Here is a 20,602-nt window from a genome sequence, read left to right on the forward strand (position 1 = left end):
GGAACATGTTGACCCTCCAAGAGTGTTTTCTATGTGTGGTTGAATTCTGGGTTGCTTTTGAAGAGAAGTGGCTAATCAGAAGTCTCATGCCCACAAGAGTTTAGCACAGTTGTTAATGCCATGGTCAATGGTCGACTGAGGCAATCTGCAATATTATTAGTGTTGCCCTTCTTATACTTGATATTCAAATGGAACTATTGTAGGTATGTGGACCACTTCTAATGGCAATCATTATGCAACTTCCCTTGCGTTTGTATGAACTACAAGGGCTGGTGGTCTGTGTGGATGACCGTTTCCTTCCCCAAAATGTAATGCTTCCATTGTCGGCAAGGCTGCACAATGGAATACATATCTTTGTCATAAGTGGGATACTTCTAGACTATGTCTGAAAGTGTCTCACTGTGATATGCCACTGGATGCCCGTGTTGAGTAAGGATTGCCCCACTAGCATAGTCAGAGGCATCTGTCTTGATGTCAATGGTTATTGCAAGTTTGGTAATGTGAGCACTAGTGCTGAGTAGAGGTGATGTTTTAACTCTGTGAATGCCTTCTGTTGAGATTCAAACCAAAATAATTTTGCTTTCACTCCTCCATTGGTGACTTGACTCAAGGGCCAAGTGATATGAGAAAATCCCAACACGAACCTGCAGTAGAAGTTAGCAAGACCCAAAAAGTTATAGAGCTCTATCAGAGTGGTTGGAGATAGCCAATCCCGAATGACTTGGATCTTGGCTAGATCCACATGCACCCCGTTTTCATCAATAATGTATCCTAGATACTGAACTTGGGTCATGCCAAAAGTGCATTTCTCCAAATTGGCACATAACTTGTGTTGCCACAATGTTTGGAAAACCTGTCGGATGTGGTGGAGGTGCTTTTCCTGACTGTGGCTGAAGATCTAGATGTCATCCAAGTATACCACTACAAATGAGTTGGTGAATGGCCGCAAGATGTCATCCATTAGCCTCATGAAGGTTGCAAGAGCATTTGTCAACCCAAAAGGCATAATCAACCATTGGAAAAGGCCCTCCTTGGCTTTGAATGTAGTCTTCCACACATCAGAAGGTTCGATTGGTACCTAGTGATATCTTAACTTTAAGTCGATTTTGCTGAAATATTTTTCCCCCTTTCGTTGGTCCATAAGGTCATCAATCCATGGGATCGGGTACCTATTTTGGGCAATGACCTTGTTCAGTGCCTGATAGTCAATATAGAGTCTCCAAGTCCCATCCTTCTTTTATACCAACACGATCGGGCTCCCATAGGGTGATGAACTCGGTCAGATGTGACCTTTCTGTAGCAGCTCCTGAATCTTCCTCTTGATTTCATCGTTCTCTAGAACGGAGCGCCGATAGATTGGTCCATTTGGCAGTGACGCACCTGGGGTCAGATCGATGGAGTGCTTGACCTGAAGTGGAGAGGAACCCCTGTGGGGGAGGTGAAGATGTCCTCTTACTCCTCCACGACCTTGTCCATTGGTAGTTGTCATGAGGAGGGGCCCTGTCTGGAGGTCGTGGCCATCGTCTTATTCTTTCCTTGAGGGCATATCATCAAGAAAATACATTTCCCAGTTTTGGAAATGAGCTTACTGCATTGTTTTACAGTAACCAAAGAGATTGTGGTAGGCGGTTCTACCTCTGGTATCCTGTACAACTTATTTCCCAAAGTAACAATAACAACATGAGGCCTTGACTCATATACATCATGTCGCTTCCACAAGTATGGTTGGCATAATAATACGTCACAAACATCAAGGGGAGCAACGTCACACAATACCTCATTCGTGAAGGGCTTGATGTTGTATGGAAGGCAACACTGTTGGCTCACGCAAAGATCCCATCCTTGGTGAAGCCACCCAATGGTGTATAGTTGTGGATGTGCTATGGTCGATAAGCCCATCTGCTTCATGACCTCTGCCAAAATGATGTTCTTTTGGCTCCCGTTGTTGACAACGAACTGTAGCAGGGAGCCCTTTACCCACATCTGGGAGTGGAAGAGGCACTCCTCCTCCTCTAGATCTTCAGGTTCCTCCTTCTGGATCTTCGTGGTGGAAACGGTGGCATTGGGCTCCGCATCGATAATCTGCTTCCCTTTGTCATTCCCCTTATCGGATTCTGACTCAGAGTCTGAACATGCATCTGATTCTGAAAACTTTAGCTTAGCCACGAGTGACTGCTTGGCCCGACACTCACTTATGTTGTGAGTGGAGCACTTATGGAACTCACACCACTTTCCCATGTCCTTCTTTGGCTTCGCAATGTTGTTCTTTTCTTACGCCTTTGGCAAGTTGTCCTGGGCCACCCCACCTTGGCTTTGTCCTTTGTTCAACGGTTTGGGGGCGCCTTTCCCTTGATTTGAATTTGCAAATCCAAAGTCTTGCTTCTTCTGTTTGAACTTCTGCTCGATCTTGACAGTGTATCAGTACGCCGTGCCAAGCGAGGAGAGATCCAGGAACTCCATCTCGTCCTAGATGTGCCTGTGTAGGCAGTCGCGGTATTTGAGTACCAAATGCAGCACAAAATCCTTGATACCCAACTTTGTGCGAAGGGTATGAATAATATTGGTAAAATCTAGCACGTCTTGGTCCCTTCCTTGCCGTAGCGTGGTCAACTTTATGTATTTAATAGGGTAGTACTACTCCTTGATGGCATTCCAGAATGAATTCCATGTGGGTGCGGCTGAAAAAAGTGAGACTGTACTTTCATCCTTCTGCTTGCAGTAGGTTTCCCACCAGTCCTTGACGTGGGGGGTAGCTTTAAGAAGAGTGAAAGTAATCTTTTCCCGGCTGGAAAAATCATGAACAAAAAATACCCTTCTAACAGATTTAACCATTTATCTATAGCGTCTCCATCTATTTGACGCTCAAATATGGGAATGTCAAAGTTAACTTGTACCTTAAAGGGTGTGGCGCTTCTAGAGTAGCTGATGGAAGTAGATGTGTCGCCCCTGGGTAGCCACTGAAGGATCTGGGCAAAGTTGTCCATCATCGCATTCCTTTATTGTTCGAGGGCCTCTTCGAGCAAGATTTTGATAGGATCTCTCGCCCCCTCATCTTTCTTTTCATCTGCCATGGGAGGCCGTCGGGATTTGTGAGGCTGGTCTTGCAAAGGTTCGACCAGTTCAAACCCTAACTCCTTATATCCCGACCTCGTTGGGGACATGGAAAGAAAAGCAGAGAAAGAGCAAACCCCTCTGATACCACTGATCCGGATTTAAAGAGGAACATAACAAATTACAGAGGTAACCATAAATACAGATATGCAATAGAAATAATACTTCATTTCATTAATGTAAAATATTGAAATATGCTTGCAAACAAAAATGGAAATAAACTAGCTCGGGCGATGGTAGCTCATCTGTGAGGAGAGATGTGGCTGCTACATGCCTCTGAACTGTCTTACAATGAGGCTCGAAGGCCTATTTATTGTTGAGAAACAATGGAAAACCCTAAACAACCAAAACCCTAACCCTAGGAGATGAAGAGCCAGACTATGGGCCCCATTTTGGGTAAATTGGTACATCAATTTTCTGGGGTCGTAACTTTGGCCTTCGTTTGACACGCACAGTACCTCATTAAAAGGATCCATCTGAGGACTACAACTTTGGGATGAGAAAAATTGGTCCATGGACCCATTTTGCTCCTAGTTTTCTCAAAAACAGCATTTAGGGCCTCAAAACGGCTCCAGAAGTTCAAACCCCGAAAAACTGCCAAAAATAGTAAATTGTGCTACAAATAAGGAAACTGAAAAACTGAAAGAAATAATGGTGGGGGTCTAAGTGGAATTGGTGGGTGGTCACCAATATCCACCTCGATAACACCTACAATGGTTGCACCTTGCATAACTGAGCACCTGCATTGACCAGTGCAGGTTGCCCTTCACTCAAGGTGCAGTGGTTTTAAAATTTCGGGAAAAATAAAAAAATATTTTTGAATCTTCTCTTTCTAGAAGTTTCTAAGGTGGTTTTAACCATTTACCTTTGGTAGAGGTATCGAATTCCTACTCTAGAGATCTTATCTCTTATCCCTAGAGCTTATCCTCCTTCATATGTGGGTCCAAGTCCTAGATTGGTAAATCCTAAACAATTCATTACCTCCCATAGAGTCTATGTTAGCTTTCGGAGATTTCTAGTGCCTGGATGCTACTATTTTGAGCTTAAGATATCATCATCCATTAATTCATTAGGGTTGAGATTGAAGGTTTTCTTTCTGGCAAGGAAGGACAAGATAGTTGAGGAGACATCTATAAATGGTTGTAACTCTCTCTTTCATTTATTAATACATAAAGTACTATGTTTTCCTATACTTGTGTCTTATTGATGCTTATGTATTTCAATGCCTTTTGACTCATTGATTAGAGACTTTGGTTTATGTTATGTGGATATTGTAGTTTTCTTGCTTGTTTTAGTCATTTTGTGGGTTCCATTTATAACACTTAGCTAAAATTGGAGCTTACAAGCAAGGAGAAGAGGAGAGCTTATGACATAGTCCATGTAAATCTTTCCTTCATACTCTAATCTCTCTAAGAAAAGCATTGATATTTTTGCCCCCTATTATTTATAGATCTAAATACTAGATCTAAAAAGTTCACTTTTGTCAATATAAAAGAATTTTCCACATAACACCTCTTAATAGATCCTATTTTAGTATATAATTAAAAATAAAAATAAAATCAATTAAATATAAATTAAGTAACACTAAAAAAATCATATAATCCTACCACCCAAATTCAATTTTCATATATAATAGGTCAAGTTTATAACAAGTATACCATACACTCATATAAATTAATCTATCAATATACAAATCTCAAACAAATAACATCCAAAAGGAGAGGGAAAGCAAACACGCTTTCAATCTTATTCAGATCAAGAATTCCGTTTACTGGCCAAGAGCAGAGGTCATGAACAATACTTAAATACATCCAAGTGTAGATATGCTAGTCTCTATCACAAATTCGATGAGTTGTCCAATTAAAAATCGACGGCCCTGAAAGCCGATTCGTAAAATCTGCGGACACGAACTTCACGAATTCGACGTTCAGTGGTAGGAACATCACAAATTCGATGAGGCACCGAATTACAAGTCGGTTGGGAGGAAACCAACTCATGCAATCTGTGCACTGTGAAAGGCAAGGCCTAAAAATATGAGCAGACACATCGTTTTCATTAATATCAAACATTCACACAAATGTTGTTTCCTTCACCTAAATGTCATTTCATATCAAACATTCACACACATGTTAGTTCCTGAAACTCCAAGTATTGATAACAAAATAGACTCAAAAGCAGGCGTAAAACCAGGGATCTGAGTCAGATCGAGGATGTCTTTGGATGTAACAAAGCGTTTACTGGCCAACACAAAGGCCATGGACGATAGTTAAATACATCAAAGTGTAGATTTATTGGTCTATCTCATATCTGCAGGTTAGAATTCAGGGATATTTTAGAAATTTACCATTTAAATAAAAATAAAAATATTGTAAATTCAAATTAGGTTATAATGATATTTCTCAAAATTCAAATAATTCAGTTGGAATACTTCTACATTTCAAAATATTTTCAAAATTTACAATGGAGTTAAATTCAGGTTAAATAGACTTAAACCTTTACATGTATCTTGATTAAATTGAGAATATCAGCTGTACCAATCTTAGAATTTTGCAGATGTCAAAGATGAGCGCTGCTTCTCTTTTCTTTGTTGTTGTGAGTGTTCTCCTGTGCAATGTACTACACAGATCGGAATCCAAATGTAATCCAAAGTCGACAGTAGATTTTAGCAGAAAGAATTTTCCCCCTGGATTTGTATTTGGCACGGCCTCCTCAGCATTCCAGGTTCAAAATTTTCATTGGAACTCTACCTTTTCGCCTTGTATGAATATTCTGATGCTGAGCCATTTATGCTAATGTGCCACTTTGCAGTACGAGGGTGCAGTAGAAGAAGATGGGAGAGGACCCAGTGTATGGGATACCTATTCTCATAAAACTGGTATTGGTTTCCAAGAGCAAGCTGTGATCTTAATCCCTTTTTTTTGTGCAAACAGTATAAACCATTTAAAATCATGTGAACACCATTGCTTTTACAGGGAGTATTCTGGATTCCAGCAATGCAGACATTGCAGTCGACCACTATCATCGTTACAGGGTCAGATTTCCAACCTTCCAATAAAACCGTGCTGTAAGAAGGAATGTGTGTAGGGTAATAATCATATTTGAATACGTTGTGCAGGAAGATATCGGGCTAATAGTGGATATGGGGATGGATGCTTACAGATTTTCGATCTCCTGGTCACGCATATTTCCCGGTAAGATAAATTTTCTTTTTAATCCAGGAATTTTATCTTATAGGTAAGATAAGTCACTTTTTCAATTTCACTGGGTCTTTTGTTCAAATTCGATGGAGAGATCGAAGTTAGGGGAGCTTTACATAATTTCACATAATTTTGATGATAGCATCGAAACATTGGAGGCTGGCCTAGGCTCAGCCTGGTTGGAAAAAAAAAAAAAAAAATCTTTTCGGTAGACAAAACCTAGATAAATTAACCATTGTTTTTTATTTTTTTTAACTGTGATGAATAATTTGTTGAAATAATTTGGAGGATACTCAAAATGAAATCGAATAAAGAATATATCCCACCATTATTATAAAAGTACTAATCAATTTGAGAAATGAATGAATTGGAGCAAATACAGATGGAAGTGGAAATATTAATGAAGCAGGAGTCCATCATTACAATAAATTCATAGATGCGCTTTTGGAAAACGGTATGCAATTCAATAGAAGCTGCTACAAGTTTCTGATAATTTGATTCTAATTATAAGTATATCGAACTTAACGTCTCGCGAGAAAGTTACAGGAATCGAGCCATATTTGACTCTGTATCACTGGGATGTTCCACAAGCGCTAGAGGATGCCTATAATGGCTGGCTCAGCTCCAAAATTGTGTAAGACCTATATTCCTATTAGTATATATACACAACATTGCAAGTTTGTTCAAATTGAAATCAGTTTGCAGCATGAATTCACGGTTCGTTTGTTATGCCTGGCCTGCAGAGACGACTATGTGAATTATGCGGAAACATGCTTTGAGAAATTCGGAGATAGAGTTAAAAACTGGATAACTTTCAACGAGCCACATACGTTTGCCGTTGAGGGGTACTATAGAGGCTATTTTGCCCCTGGGCGATGCACCCATTGTGCCGCTGGGAATTCGGCCACCGAGCCCTATATGGTTGCCCATAATATGCTTCTTGCTCATGCCAAAACTGTGGACATATACCGGATAAAGTATAAGGTATATGTTTTAACTGGCTGTTATATTTTCTCCACTAAATGGGTTTTTATGTGTCTATAACTGCTGAAGTTATGTGAATTGTTGTTTGTGCAAATGTCTAGAAACATGACAGGAGAAGGGTGAAACAATTAACCTCTTTTCTGATGGTCAGATTTCTAGATATTCTTGGAATCAACATAAAGATTCTAGTTTACATATACACATTTGGCCAAGGCAGATAGCTAGACTGAGCAATCATCATTAGAGTTGGGCAGCATCAGGGTGTTGAATTTATCTATATTGCAAATTTTATTCCAAAATTTTATGGACATCAGCAAAGTTAATTAATTGTTTGTGCACATATGATTCTAAAATATTCCTGTAATATAATTTTCGGAATAAAATTCCACCTCGTATATACCTCTGGCGAGTAAATTATAAATGAATACCGCAGGCAAAGCAAGGCGGAAGAATCGGTATTTCCTTGGATGTCGTGTGGTACGAACCCATGTCCGATTCTCCTGAAGACATTGCAGCTACACAGAGAGCCCAGGATTTCCAATTGGGATGGTAATTAGTACATGGAATGGCAATAACCTTAACAGCCATCTCTTCAAAATAGCTATACTCTCATGTTTCATTACTTGCAGGTTCATGGATCCGCTGTTTTTGGGCGATTATCCATCATCAATGAGAGAGAGAGTTGGCAACCGACTACCGGTATTTTCGGCAGCAGAGTCGCGTCGCCTAAAAGGGTCTGTGGACTTCGTTGGGTTGAATCATTACACCACCTATTATGCGACGGACAACGCAACAGACGGCAGCTCGTTTCTTCTCAATGATGCGCTTCCCGATTCCGGCGCTGTCACCCTCCGTGAGTTTCGAACATTGGCCCTTCCCTTCGCCTTTTTAAGTTTTTGTTTTCCATTCAACGTTTAACGCTCTGCAAAATTCTACGCGGCATTCACGGTCATAATAAGTCGGCGACCAATCTAGGTTGTAAGAATCACGTTATTTGTCGAGTCATATTTTTGTTCGAAGAGACAGCATTATAAGTTGATTAAGTTTGTTAAAATAAATAAATAAATTTGGTATTTAATAAAAGGATAAGTTATAATGGGTATAGTATTTAGTTTTATTAAATAATGTTTATTAAAATTATATTTTGTTGCTATAATATTAGCTTAGATTTATGGTTGAGAAAGGAATAAATTTCATTTTAGATTTATTTAATATTGAGAGGGATTAATTTTTTTTTCATTTTGAAAGTAGTTTGCATTTTGAAAGTAACTTGCATTTTGATAGATCAGATCTATATGAGTAGTTGATTGTTAAATGAGTTTATAAATTTAGGGTGGTGTAAAATTACTATAACAAAATTACGGGTTATCAAAACTTGTAATAATTATTTTATTTATTATTTATTTTTTAATTTAATTTTAATTTTTATATAATTTGAAAAAGTCAAAATGTTTATATAACATGATATGATAGGGTTTATTACATCATCTCTTCCATACTGAATTACAAAAAGTCTTTTTTTTCTTTTTTTTTTTTTTTCTAGAAATACATGGTTATTTTAAAACGTTTCTAGGACATTCCACTTATTAATAACCATAAAAAAACTTGAATAACCAAGCTAAAACATTTAAGAACAGTTTTAAAAATGCCAAGAATTAAATATGAAAATAAAATCAACAAGTAAAATTTAATTATTAGTTAATTTAATTAACTACAAACTAATAAATCAAAATAAATGACGGGAAAGAAAAGTGATTATTATTAGTAATAAAAAAAGATTGGAGCAAGAAAGTAGTAAAAATGTAAAAGTTAAAAAATATTAAAATTGAAGAAAATAAGATAAAAAGAAAATGAAATATGTTAATTAAATGAAAAAACTAAAAAATAAATAAGGACAAAGAGGATCCTTAGAACCCAATAAAAAAGATAAGATATGAAAATTTGGAAAAAAAAGTATGGAAAAAAAGAGGTTTGGAAAGACGAAATCAAGGTGATCAAATGAAAACTTAATTATCAATGGAATGAATATGAAAGGGGATTGGTGAGGAAAGAAGGATGTAATAAAGATTGTTAAAAAGACAAAATCAAAGTGATCAAATGGAGACTTAATTAGCAATGGAATGAATATGAAAGGGGATTGGTGAGGAAAGAAGGATGTAATAAAGATTATTAAGAGAGAGAACTTGGGAGTTTAACTGTCACCAGTGTTAACCATCTTTATTAATTAAATGAAAAATTATACAAGGAGGAGACAAGAAAGAGTGAGAACTTGAGCGTGGCTAAAGGAGTTTCCCATATTGGCATAGTTGTCATCATTGTGGTTGAAACTATTTTGATGTAATGGTAAACCATGGTAAATAAATTATTTGGGGATAGTTTCTCCTTATGTTATTAAAAAAAGTGTTATTTCATATATGTTGAGAAATTCATGTTATCAAAATTATTTTGTTAGGCAAGTCAAGTTTTGCTGTGAAATAAAGTGAAATTTTTTAATTTTTTAATAGGTATTATTAAAATTTTATAAATTATTGTATGAAATATTGTTATGTTTTTTAATTTGGTTAATATCTTGTATCTGGCTCATTGAGATTATAATAAGTATAGTTAAAATATTATACAAATAAGTATTTCGTTTTGAAAATAAAAAAATTGCATACACCAATTTAATGTTTACGTAAACAAACAATAAATTGAAAATCAAAATATTATTAAAATTAAATAAGTATACATATTTTTAAATAAAGAGATAAATTTAAATTTAAAACTATATTAATTTAAAAAATTATATAAATATAAATTTAAAACTATATTAATTTGGAAAATTATATTTTGAAAACCACATATACATATGAAAGTTTTAATGCCATTGTTTCCTTTTTACTTGACAGCGTGGAGGAATGGAAGAGCCATCGGTGAGAGAGTAAGTGTTAGCTTTTTAACAAAGAAAATTGGCTTTGATCATGAGGGCATGAAGAGTTGTTACATTTTATTTGCTTATTTGTGCAGGCACGGTCACCTTGGCTTTACATAGTGCCTTGGGGAATCCGGAGTCTCATGAATTACATGAAACAACGTTACAACAACCCTCCAGTCATTATCACGGAAAACGGTAATCAACTTCTCTCATGTCCTGCAATTGATCTTCATCGTCAATAATTATAATAACGTGAATTCAATGATGCTGCAGGAATGGATGACAACAACAGTATTTCGATTCCTATAGAAAAGGCGTTGAACGATGAAAGACGGATAAACTACCATGAAGACTATCTCTCCAACCTTTCTGCGGCTATCAGGTAAGCAGGAAGTCTTATTATAAAATCAAATAACAGGTAGCGAATACCAGTTACTTATGTGTTTTATTAATGGCGAACTGTGACAGGGAAGATGGGTGTGATGTGCGCGGGTATTTTGCGTGGTCTTTGTTAGACAACTGGGAGTGGGCAATAGGGTACACTTCCAGATTTGGGCTCTATTTTGTTGACTACAACCATAATCTCACTAGATATCCCAAGGCTTCGGTCCAATGGTTCAAATGTTTTCTGCAATGAAAAAGGGGACGCTGGTTGGAAAACAGTGAATTTTATTTTGGATGGTCCTTTATGTTCCCTGGCTGCGAAACATGTTTGTTTGAATAGTATATTATAGCGTAATTTTATAGTAATATTGAACCCAAGTTGTCTTTATAGAAAAAAAAAAATTGGAAGCTTTTTGGACAACTTCCAACCCATGTTTCTTATTTTTTGAATTTTTGGACAACTCTCAACACATGTTTCTTATAACTTAATACATGTTTCTTATAACTTAATATTGAAATTTTGGTATGTAAATTATTTGGGAATATATTGGAATTTTAATATCTAAATTATTTAGAAATAAGTTTAAGAAGAAAAATGGCAAAACCTAATCTCAAAGGGAACTCTGCTAATTAAGTTAATTTTCATATAAATAAATTTTGAAATTATAATGATAGTGATTGATATTGATTTATAAAATTTGAAATTATAATGATAGTGATTGATATTGATTCATAAATTTTGAAATTATAATATTAGTGATTGGAATTATGTGTATTTAGTTTCACCTAATTGTCTATTCTACCTATACTTGCAAAACAAAACAAAAAAACCAAGAAAAACTATCTACTTATTTCTAATTTAAAAAAATAAAAACAAAATTGATTGAAAAAACAAAAATAAACATAAAAGATCAATAAATATTTTCAAAATTATCTAGATTAAATTTATTTTAATTATATAGGAAAAGATTACATATTATGTATATGAATGAGAGATATGAGAATGTGAAATTGAAAAGTATATATTTTTATTAAGTTAAAAATAAATTTAAATTAATATTTTTTTAGGATAATTTGTTTATAATTTATAGAAATAGTTTTTGTCTAACTCAAGCCACACTAATATTTAATATGTTTGAATTATTATTATTATTTTTTTTTTGTCTATAACATTTTAAACCAATAAAATTTATATAAAAATCATTTTAAGAAAACAATTTATCACTTCACGAAAGTGGAAACTTCAAATACCATCTTCAACTTTTCTGGTGTCACATACCATAATTGTTGAGGGGTTTTTCATTTTCCCCCTTTCTTCTATGTAAATCAATCCACCCTACATAGTTATCAGTTACAACTTATGGTTAAGACCATAACCTCATTTTTTAGAGAGAGCTTCATCACTAAGTCATGAAATTTCTTTATCACTCTCAAAATGGTCAGAGTCGTGGGAGTGTTTCCGCCCGCTGATTGTAGACACGATTATTGTTGATACTCTTTCATTCTCTTTTGACAAAAGACTTCCCTCTACAAAGGGATGAGGCATATTCACACAGATTTGCACTAGATCTTGAGAAGTCGAGGCGTCAGGAGTTGTCTTCTGTTGCTAAGAACAACCCTTCTTATGGTTTGCCGAGTTCTTAACAGTTGATGCTAACTTTTAATACTACAACCATGATTGGGTTTTTTCGACTCCTAGGAGCCAACCAACCCTTTTGTGGCAAGGCATGCATTCTAAATACGTTAGGGCTACTGACAAATTTTGCACCTAAAGGAGTGTTTTCGTAATCCAAAGGTCAAAGATATTCGTTCCCATCCCATTTTAAAATGATTTTGTCTCGTAATCCTTCACTTAAATTCAACTCAACACATATGCGAACGAAGGAGATAAACCCATTAGCTAATCCTTCATTGTCTATTTTGATGAAGTGTCCAATTGAGTTTCCAATAGCTTCAAGGAAGTCTGGCCAAATCGATTGGAGCGGTAATTTTGGGAGCCTTACCCATACTCGGGTAGCCAGAGATTTCAAGGAAAGGGGTTAACTCTGGAAACCATGGTTGAATCGAAATACCTGCATGACGCCAAATTAGGGCCACTAGTCAAAGACCCTCTATTGGTTTTCAAGATGTTTTAAGATAAACACAAAATACCCCTTGGAACAAAATAGTAGGTCTAAATTTTGAGTCCAATTTTGATGAAACTAAGCTCATAGGGCAGTAGTTGGGGGATAGAATCCATTAAACCAGAAAATAAACGCTCACTATTGATAATCAAATATCCTAATATTAGTAAAAAACTCATCCATATAAAGCATTAGGGTGACCATTGAATGCTCCACCAAAAAAATTTGGCCTAAGAGAACCTTAGGGGACTCGGGGTAGGAGCCTAGCTTAAGGGCATCTTTGAATGATGAGGGTTTTGATGTCAAAGATGTTCCACCTACTCTGGCACGTCCTATCAACCGTGCAAGGAGGAAAACATAGGCATCCTTCTTGATGCCATAATCTCTGAGTGCATTTGTTGCACTTAATTGATTCCCTTCAGAAAGGGGTCTCATTGCCCTTGCAGGGATACTATCATCTTATGAATATTCTCTACGAGTGATGAAACAACATCCCCTTCACTAACTATGAAGCATAGCGATTTTCCACACAAAGTTTTAGGAAAAAATTGAGAATCATTAGATGAAAAATCCCTAAAACCACTCTTTAACAGGAAGGATTTAGGATATGGAGACAAAGGATCCATCTCAGGTAAGCGACTCAAGAGATTCAAAACAGACATAGGAACCAAGTGTGAATGGGGCGTTATGCCAAACGGTTTGTAGGTGATCCCAAATCACTTAAGAAGAGCTCAGACACACATTTCGACAAACACTTTGCAGGGAAACTTACAACACATGTTCATCAATCCTTGAGATCTTAGTGTGCACTGAGGCCACTTTCAAATTCACACTAAAAAGGATACCCAAAGTTTTCAAGTGTGCTCTTTCTATTAAGCCCTTTGCATCCAGCCTAAAGACCACATTCGCAACAATTGCTATGGGGTTTCAACACCATGCAAATTGTCCAGATAGCCACAATATCATGGTTACAGACAAGACCAGAGCCAAAACAGCAGGGAAAGACAATGGATGGAGCCATAACTCGGCCAAAAATTTGCTTGATATTATGCAGAAAAAGGGTATTTGATCCCCAAGTGACTAAACCCACTGTGTTTTTTTCCATGGAGGGAGTAGCTTTTTCCATTCATTAGCTTCTGACCTCCTCATTTACGAATTACAGTGTTATGGCCTACGACAGTGGCCTCCTCTGAGAATCTGCAAAAACAAAAAACCTATCATCCCTTACAATCTCCATGTGTTGAATTTAAATTAACTTTTTAAATTTATTCTATATATATATAGATATATATATATATATATATATATATATATATATACAATTATTATTTATATAAATAATTAAAATATTAATTTTAAAGGATTATATCTACATCATGTCCAACTTCTCACCCAAGTGAGGGGATAACCCAAAACTTTCAATTCGGTGAGACTTGATTTCCACAACCACTGTGAATTGAACTATCTCAAATAGACAACAAGAATCAATATATTTAAAATAAAAAATAAACCAAATTAAAATATATTTATTTTATCACAATAAATGTATATTTCTTTGTATTCGTGCCCTTTTAATTGAACAGGTTTAGAGGGTTAGTTCAAGTGGCATATAGTTCAAGTGGCCAGTAACGTCTAGTTCAAAGGTTAGTACTCAGAAACACTCAAAATCTAAATGGATCCTTACAGAAAGTCTATTTCTTTCCGTGAAATAGAAGAGAAAGAATCATTTGTTATTAATAATCCCCTTAGGGATATGTTCACATCCGCATCTATCCGTGTTTTAAATTCTATTGAATTAGAATATGTAGAAACACAACCCTCTGCTAGATGGCAGCTACCCAGAATAAATGCATCTGAAGTTTACTCAGACCTGTCTACTTTTCATTTGAAAGCCGCAACTAGAATTTCTATTAAGGAATCTATAAGTCAAATTCAAGAGAATTCTGACTGTGTACAATCCATTCCTCTTTTAAATTCCAAACAATTACAGGTCGACGCAAAAAGATTAAAAACTCAGTATATTCATCTGCAATGCATCCGCATTGATATACATGCTTTAACGCATTAGGGTCTAAACACATTTGTCTTAGCCACTATTAGAGATTTGAACCATAACAAATACACTGACTCATTGATAGGTGGGATTGTAGCTCCTCTGTCCAATGGCCCTGTTTATTTTGATTGTTATCCTAATTTCTCTGTATATGTTTTCGATGAAATATTTGAAAATATTCTTTAGTTACAAATCCAAACAACTGGATTTTATATGGCCAAAAAGAGACACAATATTGCCATACAAACTAGAGGTTGCTTCCATCCTACAAACTCCCTTTATCCTGCAGCCTTACATGGCCCTAGCAAAGAGTCAAAAGCAAGTGTAGTGGTGTTGACAGATTCTCGAAATCAAAAGATTGAACACCAAACTATAAGGTGGGAAGATCTTAATTTCCCAGAACATTGGGTGGTATCCAATCCCAAGCCTCCTGCCATAAAGAAAATTACTTCTGCTGACATTAGAGAAGAACCCTCTTCTGCTATTCTTTCCTTTCCTCAAAGATCAACTATTGATAGACAAAGAATAGATCAAATGTGTAGAAGTTCACCATTGTACAGAAATCCTAAGCTTGTAGATATAGCTTGCTCTAGCTCTAGTTCAAATTCTTGTAAACATATTTCATTATTTGAGTTTGCACAGATAGTAAATTTTTCTTCACTTGAAGTAAAATGTCTAGAATGCCATTGCTTTGTGAATCTTAGCCATCTTGCTGAAATGGTCATGCATGAGAATCATCATCGTAGGATAGGTGAAGCTCCACCTACTACTTCTGTAAATTCTTGTCCAAACCCTAAATGTTTAGGCATACAATTTCCCCATGAGTCTGAGCATATCCTAATGATGCATGAAATAACCACTTTAGAAAATGAAGATCCAAGGTTAACAACAATCTTTAGCACCATGAGGCCAGCAAAGCCTAGATATGGGCTAGGATATTTAGAGCAAGCAAATGGGTTAATTCTGGATTCAATATTTGGCAAAATACCAGATGACTATAAGAAGTCTGCAATCATGGAAATGCATAAATTATTTACCTTAACGGATGGTTTTCAAAAGCACAAAATTAGTGCTCAATGGATGAAGGCTATGCTAAATTGGGATATTTTTACTCATCCAAAGGCTGAAGAGTTTGGTCTAAGTCATTCAGTTGAAGATAAGATCAGACTATCACAAGAATGGAAACAGTTCATGGAAGACACCAATACCTGGATTTCATTCTATTCATGGATGTAGAAGAAACAGTCAGAAATAATCATGATGACTGATTCTGAAGCAACTACATCATCCAAACACTTCTGGTCAGCACTAAATGGTGACAAGGTTGAAACTCCAACCACATTCCCTCCTTACAAAGGAATAGTCCTAGGAGAAGGCCAGAATTCTGCTAAAGCCATTCCACTAGTATTAAAAGATGACAATGCTCTAGGCATTGATGGCAGAATACAAAAAGCCAGTGAACAGCTAAACTGGACTAACACAGCTGTCACAGGGCTAGAGATGAATGTAGCCAAATCTGCAGAAGTAAAAGAACAGTTCAATATTGTTCAAGTTTCTATTAATGATATAAATAAATCTTTGAATGATGTACAGTATTCCACAACAGTGGTCAGAGGTTATGTCAGAGAATCTTTGATGAAGCTAGAAAATGTGGAAGAAAAATTTGTAGAACATATTGATTCCACTTTAGGAAAAATAAATGAACTGGTAGGAAAAGTTGATAAAATGTCTTTATCAAAAGAAGATAAACCAGTTCCATCCTCCTTTTTGTACAAAAGAAGTGTAAAAATACAAGATCCTGTCAAACCTGTTGACAGGTTTCCCCATCTTTTTCCTAAAGAAGTTACACCTACACAGAAAGAGAAAATTGAAGCCTCTACTTCTAAAGAACCTATTTCTTTGGCATCTCTATTCAAAGAAGAAGAAAAGGAAGCAGAAGTACTTCCAATATATGAGCCCTTAGAAAGCCAGTACAACAGATACTCTACTCCAGATCTAAGAGGCAAAGGCAAACTCCCAGATTCCCACACATTCTTTGCAGATTCTCATAAAGAATGGAACATTGACAACCTTAGTGTTGGTCAAATCAGGCAAATGGTGGACATGATGTTCACTGAATATAAGCTCATGTGCTTAAGAGGGAAAAATGAAATAGAAGCTTGTAAAACAATAATCCAATGTTTCACAGGAACACTATTAAGGTGGTGGGAAACTGAGTCTTCTCCAGACTTAGTAGCCAAGATGGACGAACAATTTCTCAAACATAAGCAAGGAAATATTATACACAATATTGATGGGATTGTTCAAAATAACATGATTGGAGCATTGACCTCCAAGATCGTAGAACATTGGTGTGGCTCAGAAGCAGAAATGGTTGATAAACATGAAGTCATCTTAATGAACTTAAAATTCAATAAGATGTCCCAATTTGAAGATTTCCATCGAGATTGGATGCAATGCATTTATGAGGTAAAAGATTCAAAGAATCTTCTCTCGAAGTAGGTATATTTAGTAGCCTTACCTTAAAGGTTTTTTGATTACATACGCCTACAAGAAATTTTTCAAATGCCATTTCAATCTTACACATGGGGACAAATTTATTCTAATATAACAAAATCTTTGGTTGGCCTATGCACTAGCTCAAAAGTTAACAAATCTCTTGAAAAACTATCTAAATTCCTAGACAGTAAATCTATTTACAACAAATATGGATTATCTATTGATGACCCATTAGTCAAAAGAAGAAAGATCAAGAGAAGAGCTAAAAAAGAAATAAAGAATACAGCCAAGCACCACTACAAGAGAAAAGGCCTAACTTCCAAGCCTAAGAAGCAGCAAAGAAAGGGATATTATAGGTATGTCCCTAAGACTCACTACTACAAGCCATCAAATATCCATTTGCATAGTGCTAAGCAAGAACAATGGAACAAATTAACATGTTGGCTTTGTGGTAAAATTGGACACACTGCAAATAGATGTCCAGTAGGAGAAGAGTCCAAGAAAAATAGAGGTACAAAGTCTCAACCTCTATCACAGAAAAAGCCTGTAAAATAGAAAAAACAAAGACCCCAATGTATTGTATGAAATGTGGGTCTAGATCACATAAAACAGACCACTGTCAAAGTCTTCAAATTCAGCAACAACAATTACTCTATTCTTCTGTTGAATATTCCAGTTCCAGTTCTGTTTATACATCAGAAGAAGAATATGAAGAATTGAATCTTCACGCCCAGGCTTGTAATTGCTCAGATTCTGAAGAATGTCAATGTAATATTTTAAATACAGATTCTGACTCTTTTGATGATTCTTCTGATGATGAACCAGAAGACAAGCCGCAAAAAGAAAAAGTATTAATGGTCACGACAGAAGAAGATGAAATGAAAATCCTATCACAAATAAGAGCAATGGAAGATGGCGAGATGAAAACTCGTCTTACTGAAGCATTCATGGACCATCTTAAATCTTCCAGCCACAGTAAAGGAAATTCAAAGAATCCCCTCTTTATTGACGCCTCATTTGAACGCAATGCAAAATCGTTTCAAAGGCAAAAGCAGCAAGACAAGGTTCGTACACTTACCTTGGGGGAGGTAAGTAAAGAAATTCATAACCTTAAATTTGAAATTTCTGCATTAAAAATTCAAGTTGAAAGGTTAGAGAAGGGAAAACAAAATATTGCAGCAGATCAATTTGAAGAATGTGATCCACCAGAATTCCATGGATCGAATATTCAGATATTTGAAGGCAAAAAGGATCCTTTTGCGGGTTTTCAAGAGATGAGGATACTTGCAATAGAATATCAATAGCACCATGTGCAAGTTAACATATGTATTCAGGGATAAATGTTTAATCTAACTGCTCTTATAGATTCAGGAGCAGAAGTGAATATTTTAAACACCAAAGTTGTTCTTGCTAAATACTGGAAGTCTGCAGAAAGAAAGGTGATTGGGTTGTGTGACAAAACACTTAAATATGAAGTACCTGTTATCACTCAGATTTTCCTTAGTAGTTATTGAAAAGAAGGAAAGGATATGAGGTAACTACAAACAAACTTTTAGACTCAGATGCTAGCCCATCTAAGTCTAGAGAGGGCTCTCTCTTTATGATTTAGCTATGTTTGAAAGGATTTTAGGCTAGTATTAATGTTCAATGAGGTTGTTTTGTTTGAGAGTGGTGGAGTTCTGAAACAAATGGGCAAACTAGGCTTTTAGGCCATTGGACTATGCAGTCAAATAGGGATAGTTCACTAGAATAAGTCAAATTACTGAGGTAGGATTTCAACAAGCAGGATAACAGAGTAAGAAAAAACTTTGGGGCTTGAATGGATGATAGTTCTGCTCAAAACTAGAGGGCAATCAAGAATCCTCAAGTTAGGATTAGAAAGAGGAAGGGAAGATAGGTGAACTAGCAAAAGGAAATTAAGAATCCTATACCAGGGACCTATTAGAGAAAAACTACAGGGATAGAGGAGTAGCTAAGAATTCCTTTATCAATATAGTTTAGAAGAAAACATATAATTGGTAGACTGTTGATAGCAGAGAGAAATAAAGCTAATTCTGATATACTTTGACTATTTTACCATTTATATTTAAGATGGATGAAACATTGAAACATATAGAAAGCACATAAAATCACAAGGATAGAATACTTATTTGTAATTATACTGCATGAGAATCTAATGAAATGTCTTCAACTTTCATTCCTTTTCTAACAAAAAATCCAAATTTGAGTACAAAAGATTTTTCAGCTTGATAGCATAGATTTACAGAGATGTTATATAATCCACCACGATACTTCGAATGGAGAAGTATTTATACAAAAGTTACATCAAAAATATCTCATAACCACATGAGATTTATTATAGGGAATACAAAATATCTTTTACAAAAAGATAGAGACAGATGGAAAACTGATTGTTATTGTCCCTTTATTTATGAATGAGTTGGAGGTTGAAACTCAGATTTGTCTCTTGTTGTTGCTTTAGTAATTATGTGCTAGATATTTACTTAATTTTCCCTACTAATACTCTTTACCTATTCTTGATACTCTTTACCTATTTACCAGACCTTACCTCAATAAATATTTTCTATTTACCTCAGAGTTACCATAGTAATTTATAGGATATCGGTCATATTGGTCCACCATTATTCATTTGGTATCTTCATCCTAACCAATTTCCTGTATATTTCGTCAGCTTCAGTGTACTTTGAAAAATTGGGCTAGATTGTGAACAGGTACTTCACTTCATGTTCAATATAGAAAAGATTTTCCAAACCATCATACAACACTTTTCCTGTAGGTAGTGCTTTCACTGTGGAAGAGTTGGATTGACTTTTGGCTTGTTTGGGAAGTTTCTCAATGTAGTCTTCATGATTCATCAGCTTGTCATTTATGACCAGTGGGCTTGGAAGTCCTTTATCCCTTAGAATGTCATATTTTATCATAAAATCATCTATGTCCTATTGAATACATTGACATCTTCTTTCCAGGTTAAGCATTAGGTTATTTTTAGTAAGAACTCTCTTAACTTCAAGGATAATACCAGTTCGATCCTCAATATCCCATTGTTCTAGCTGGTGCTTGCTTTTGCTATTCAAGAAGTTGTCAATTGGGTTGCCTCTTCAGGTTTCTCTCCCAATTCCTCCCTGGTATTCTATATAGCCTCTATAGCTATTTTAACTAACTCAGTCTGTTCGAAAATGATCTGAATAGAAGACCAAATATCATTGATGGAATCAATTATATTGGTCCATAGAATCTCTCTAATATCTCTCAAAGGCTTTTCCAATGTTAAGTCCATCTCCAATGTTTTGATTCTTTCAGTCATCCTTCTATTCTT

At 35.7% G+C, this 20,602-nt stretch overlaps 1 protein-coding gene across 1 annotated transcript; it reads left to right on the plus strand.

Moving 5' to 3' along the window:
- Positions 1-2,247: 2,247 nt before the first annotated feature.
- On the plus strand, positions 2,248-10,843 carry LOC149215199 (beta-glucosidase 40-like). The gene is made up of 14 exons (XM_089391047.1): positions 2,248-2,297; positions 5,748-5,832; positions 5,920-5,986; positions 6,084-6,142; positions 6,227-6,302; positions 6,691-6,762; positions 6,855-6,942; positions 7,052-7,292; positions 7,726-7,841; positions 7,922-8,145; positions 10,181-10,212; positions 10,299-10,401; positions 10,480-10,588; positions 10,675-10,843. The coding sequence occupies exons 5-14, from the start codon at positions 6,251-6,253 to the stop codon at positions 10,841-10,843; spliced, it is 1,206 nt and encodes a 401-aa protein (XP_089247173.1). The 5' UTR covers positions 2,248-2,297; positions 5,748-5,832; positions 5,920-5,986; positions 6,084-6,142; positions 6,227-6,250.
- The last annotated feature ends 9,759 nt before the right edge of the window (positions 10,844-20,602 follow it).

Source organism: Pinus tabuliformis, chromosome 1_1, assembly GCF_031772625.1.
Source record: "Pinus tabuliformis cultivar Carrire ecotype Pingquan chromosome 1_1, CPIR1, whole genome shotgun sequence".
Taxonomy (NCBI): domain Eukaryota; kingdom Viridiplantae; phylum Streptophyta; class Pinopsida; order Pinales; family Pinaceae; genus Pinus; species Pinus tabuliformis.

Excerpts from the sequence above, each read along its gene's own strand:
- LOC149215199 (XM_089391047.1), top strand. The coding sequence starts at position 6,251 with ATGGGGATGGATGCTTACAGATTTTCGATCTCCTGGTCACGCATATTT. Across the intron at positions 6,303-6,690 it reads CTGGTCACGCATATTTCCCG|ATGGAAGTGGAAATATTAAT; the intron begins GTAAGATAAATT and ends GAGCAAATACAG. Across the intron at positions 10,589-10,674 it reads AACCTTTCTGCGGCTATCAG|GGAAGATGGGTGTGATGTGC; the intron begins GTAAGCAGGAAG and ends GAACTGTGACAG.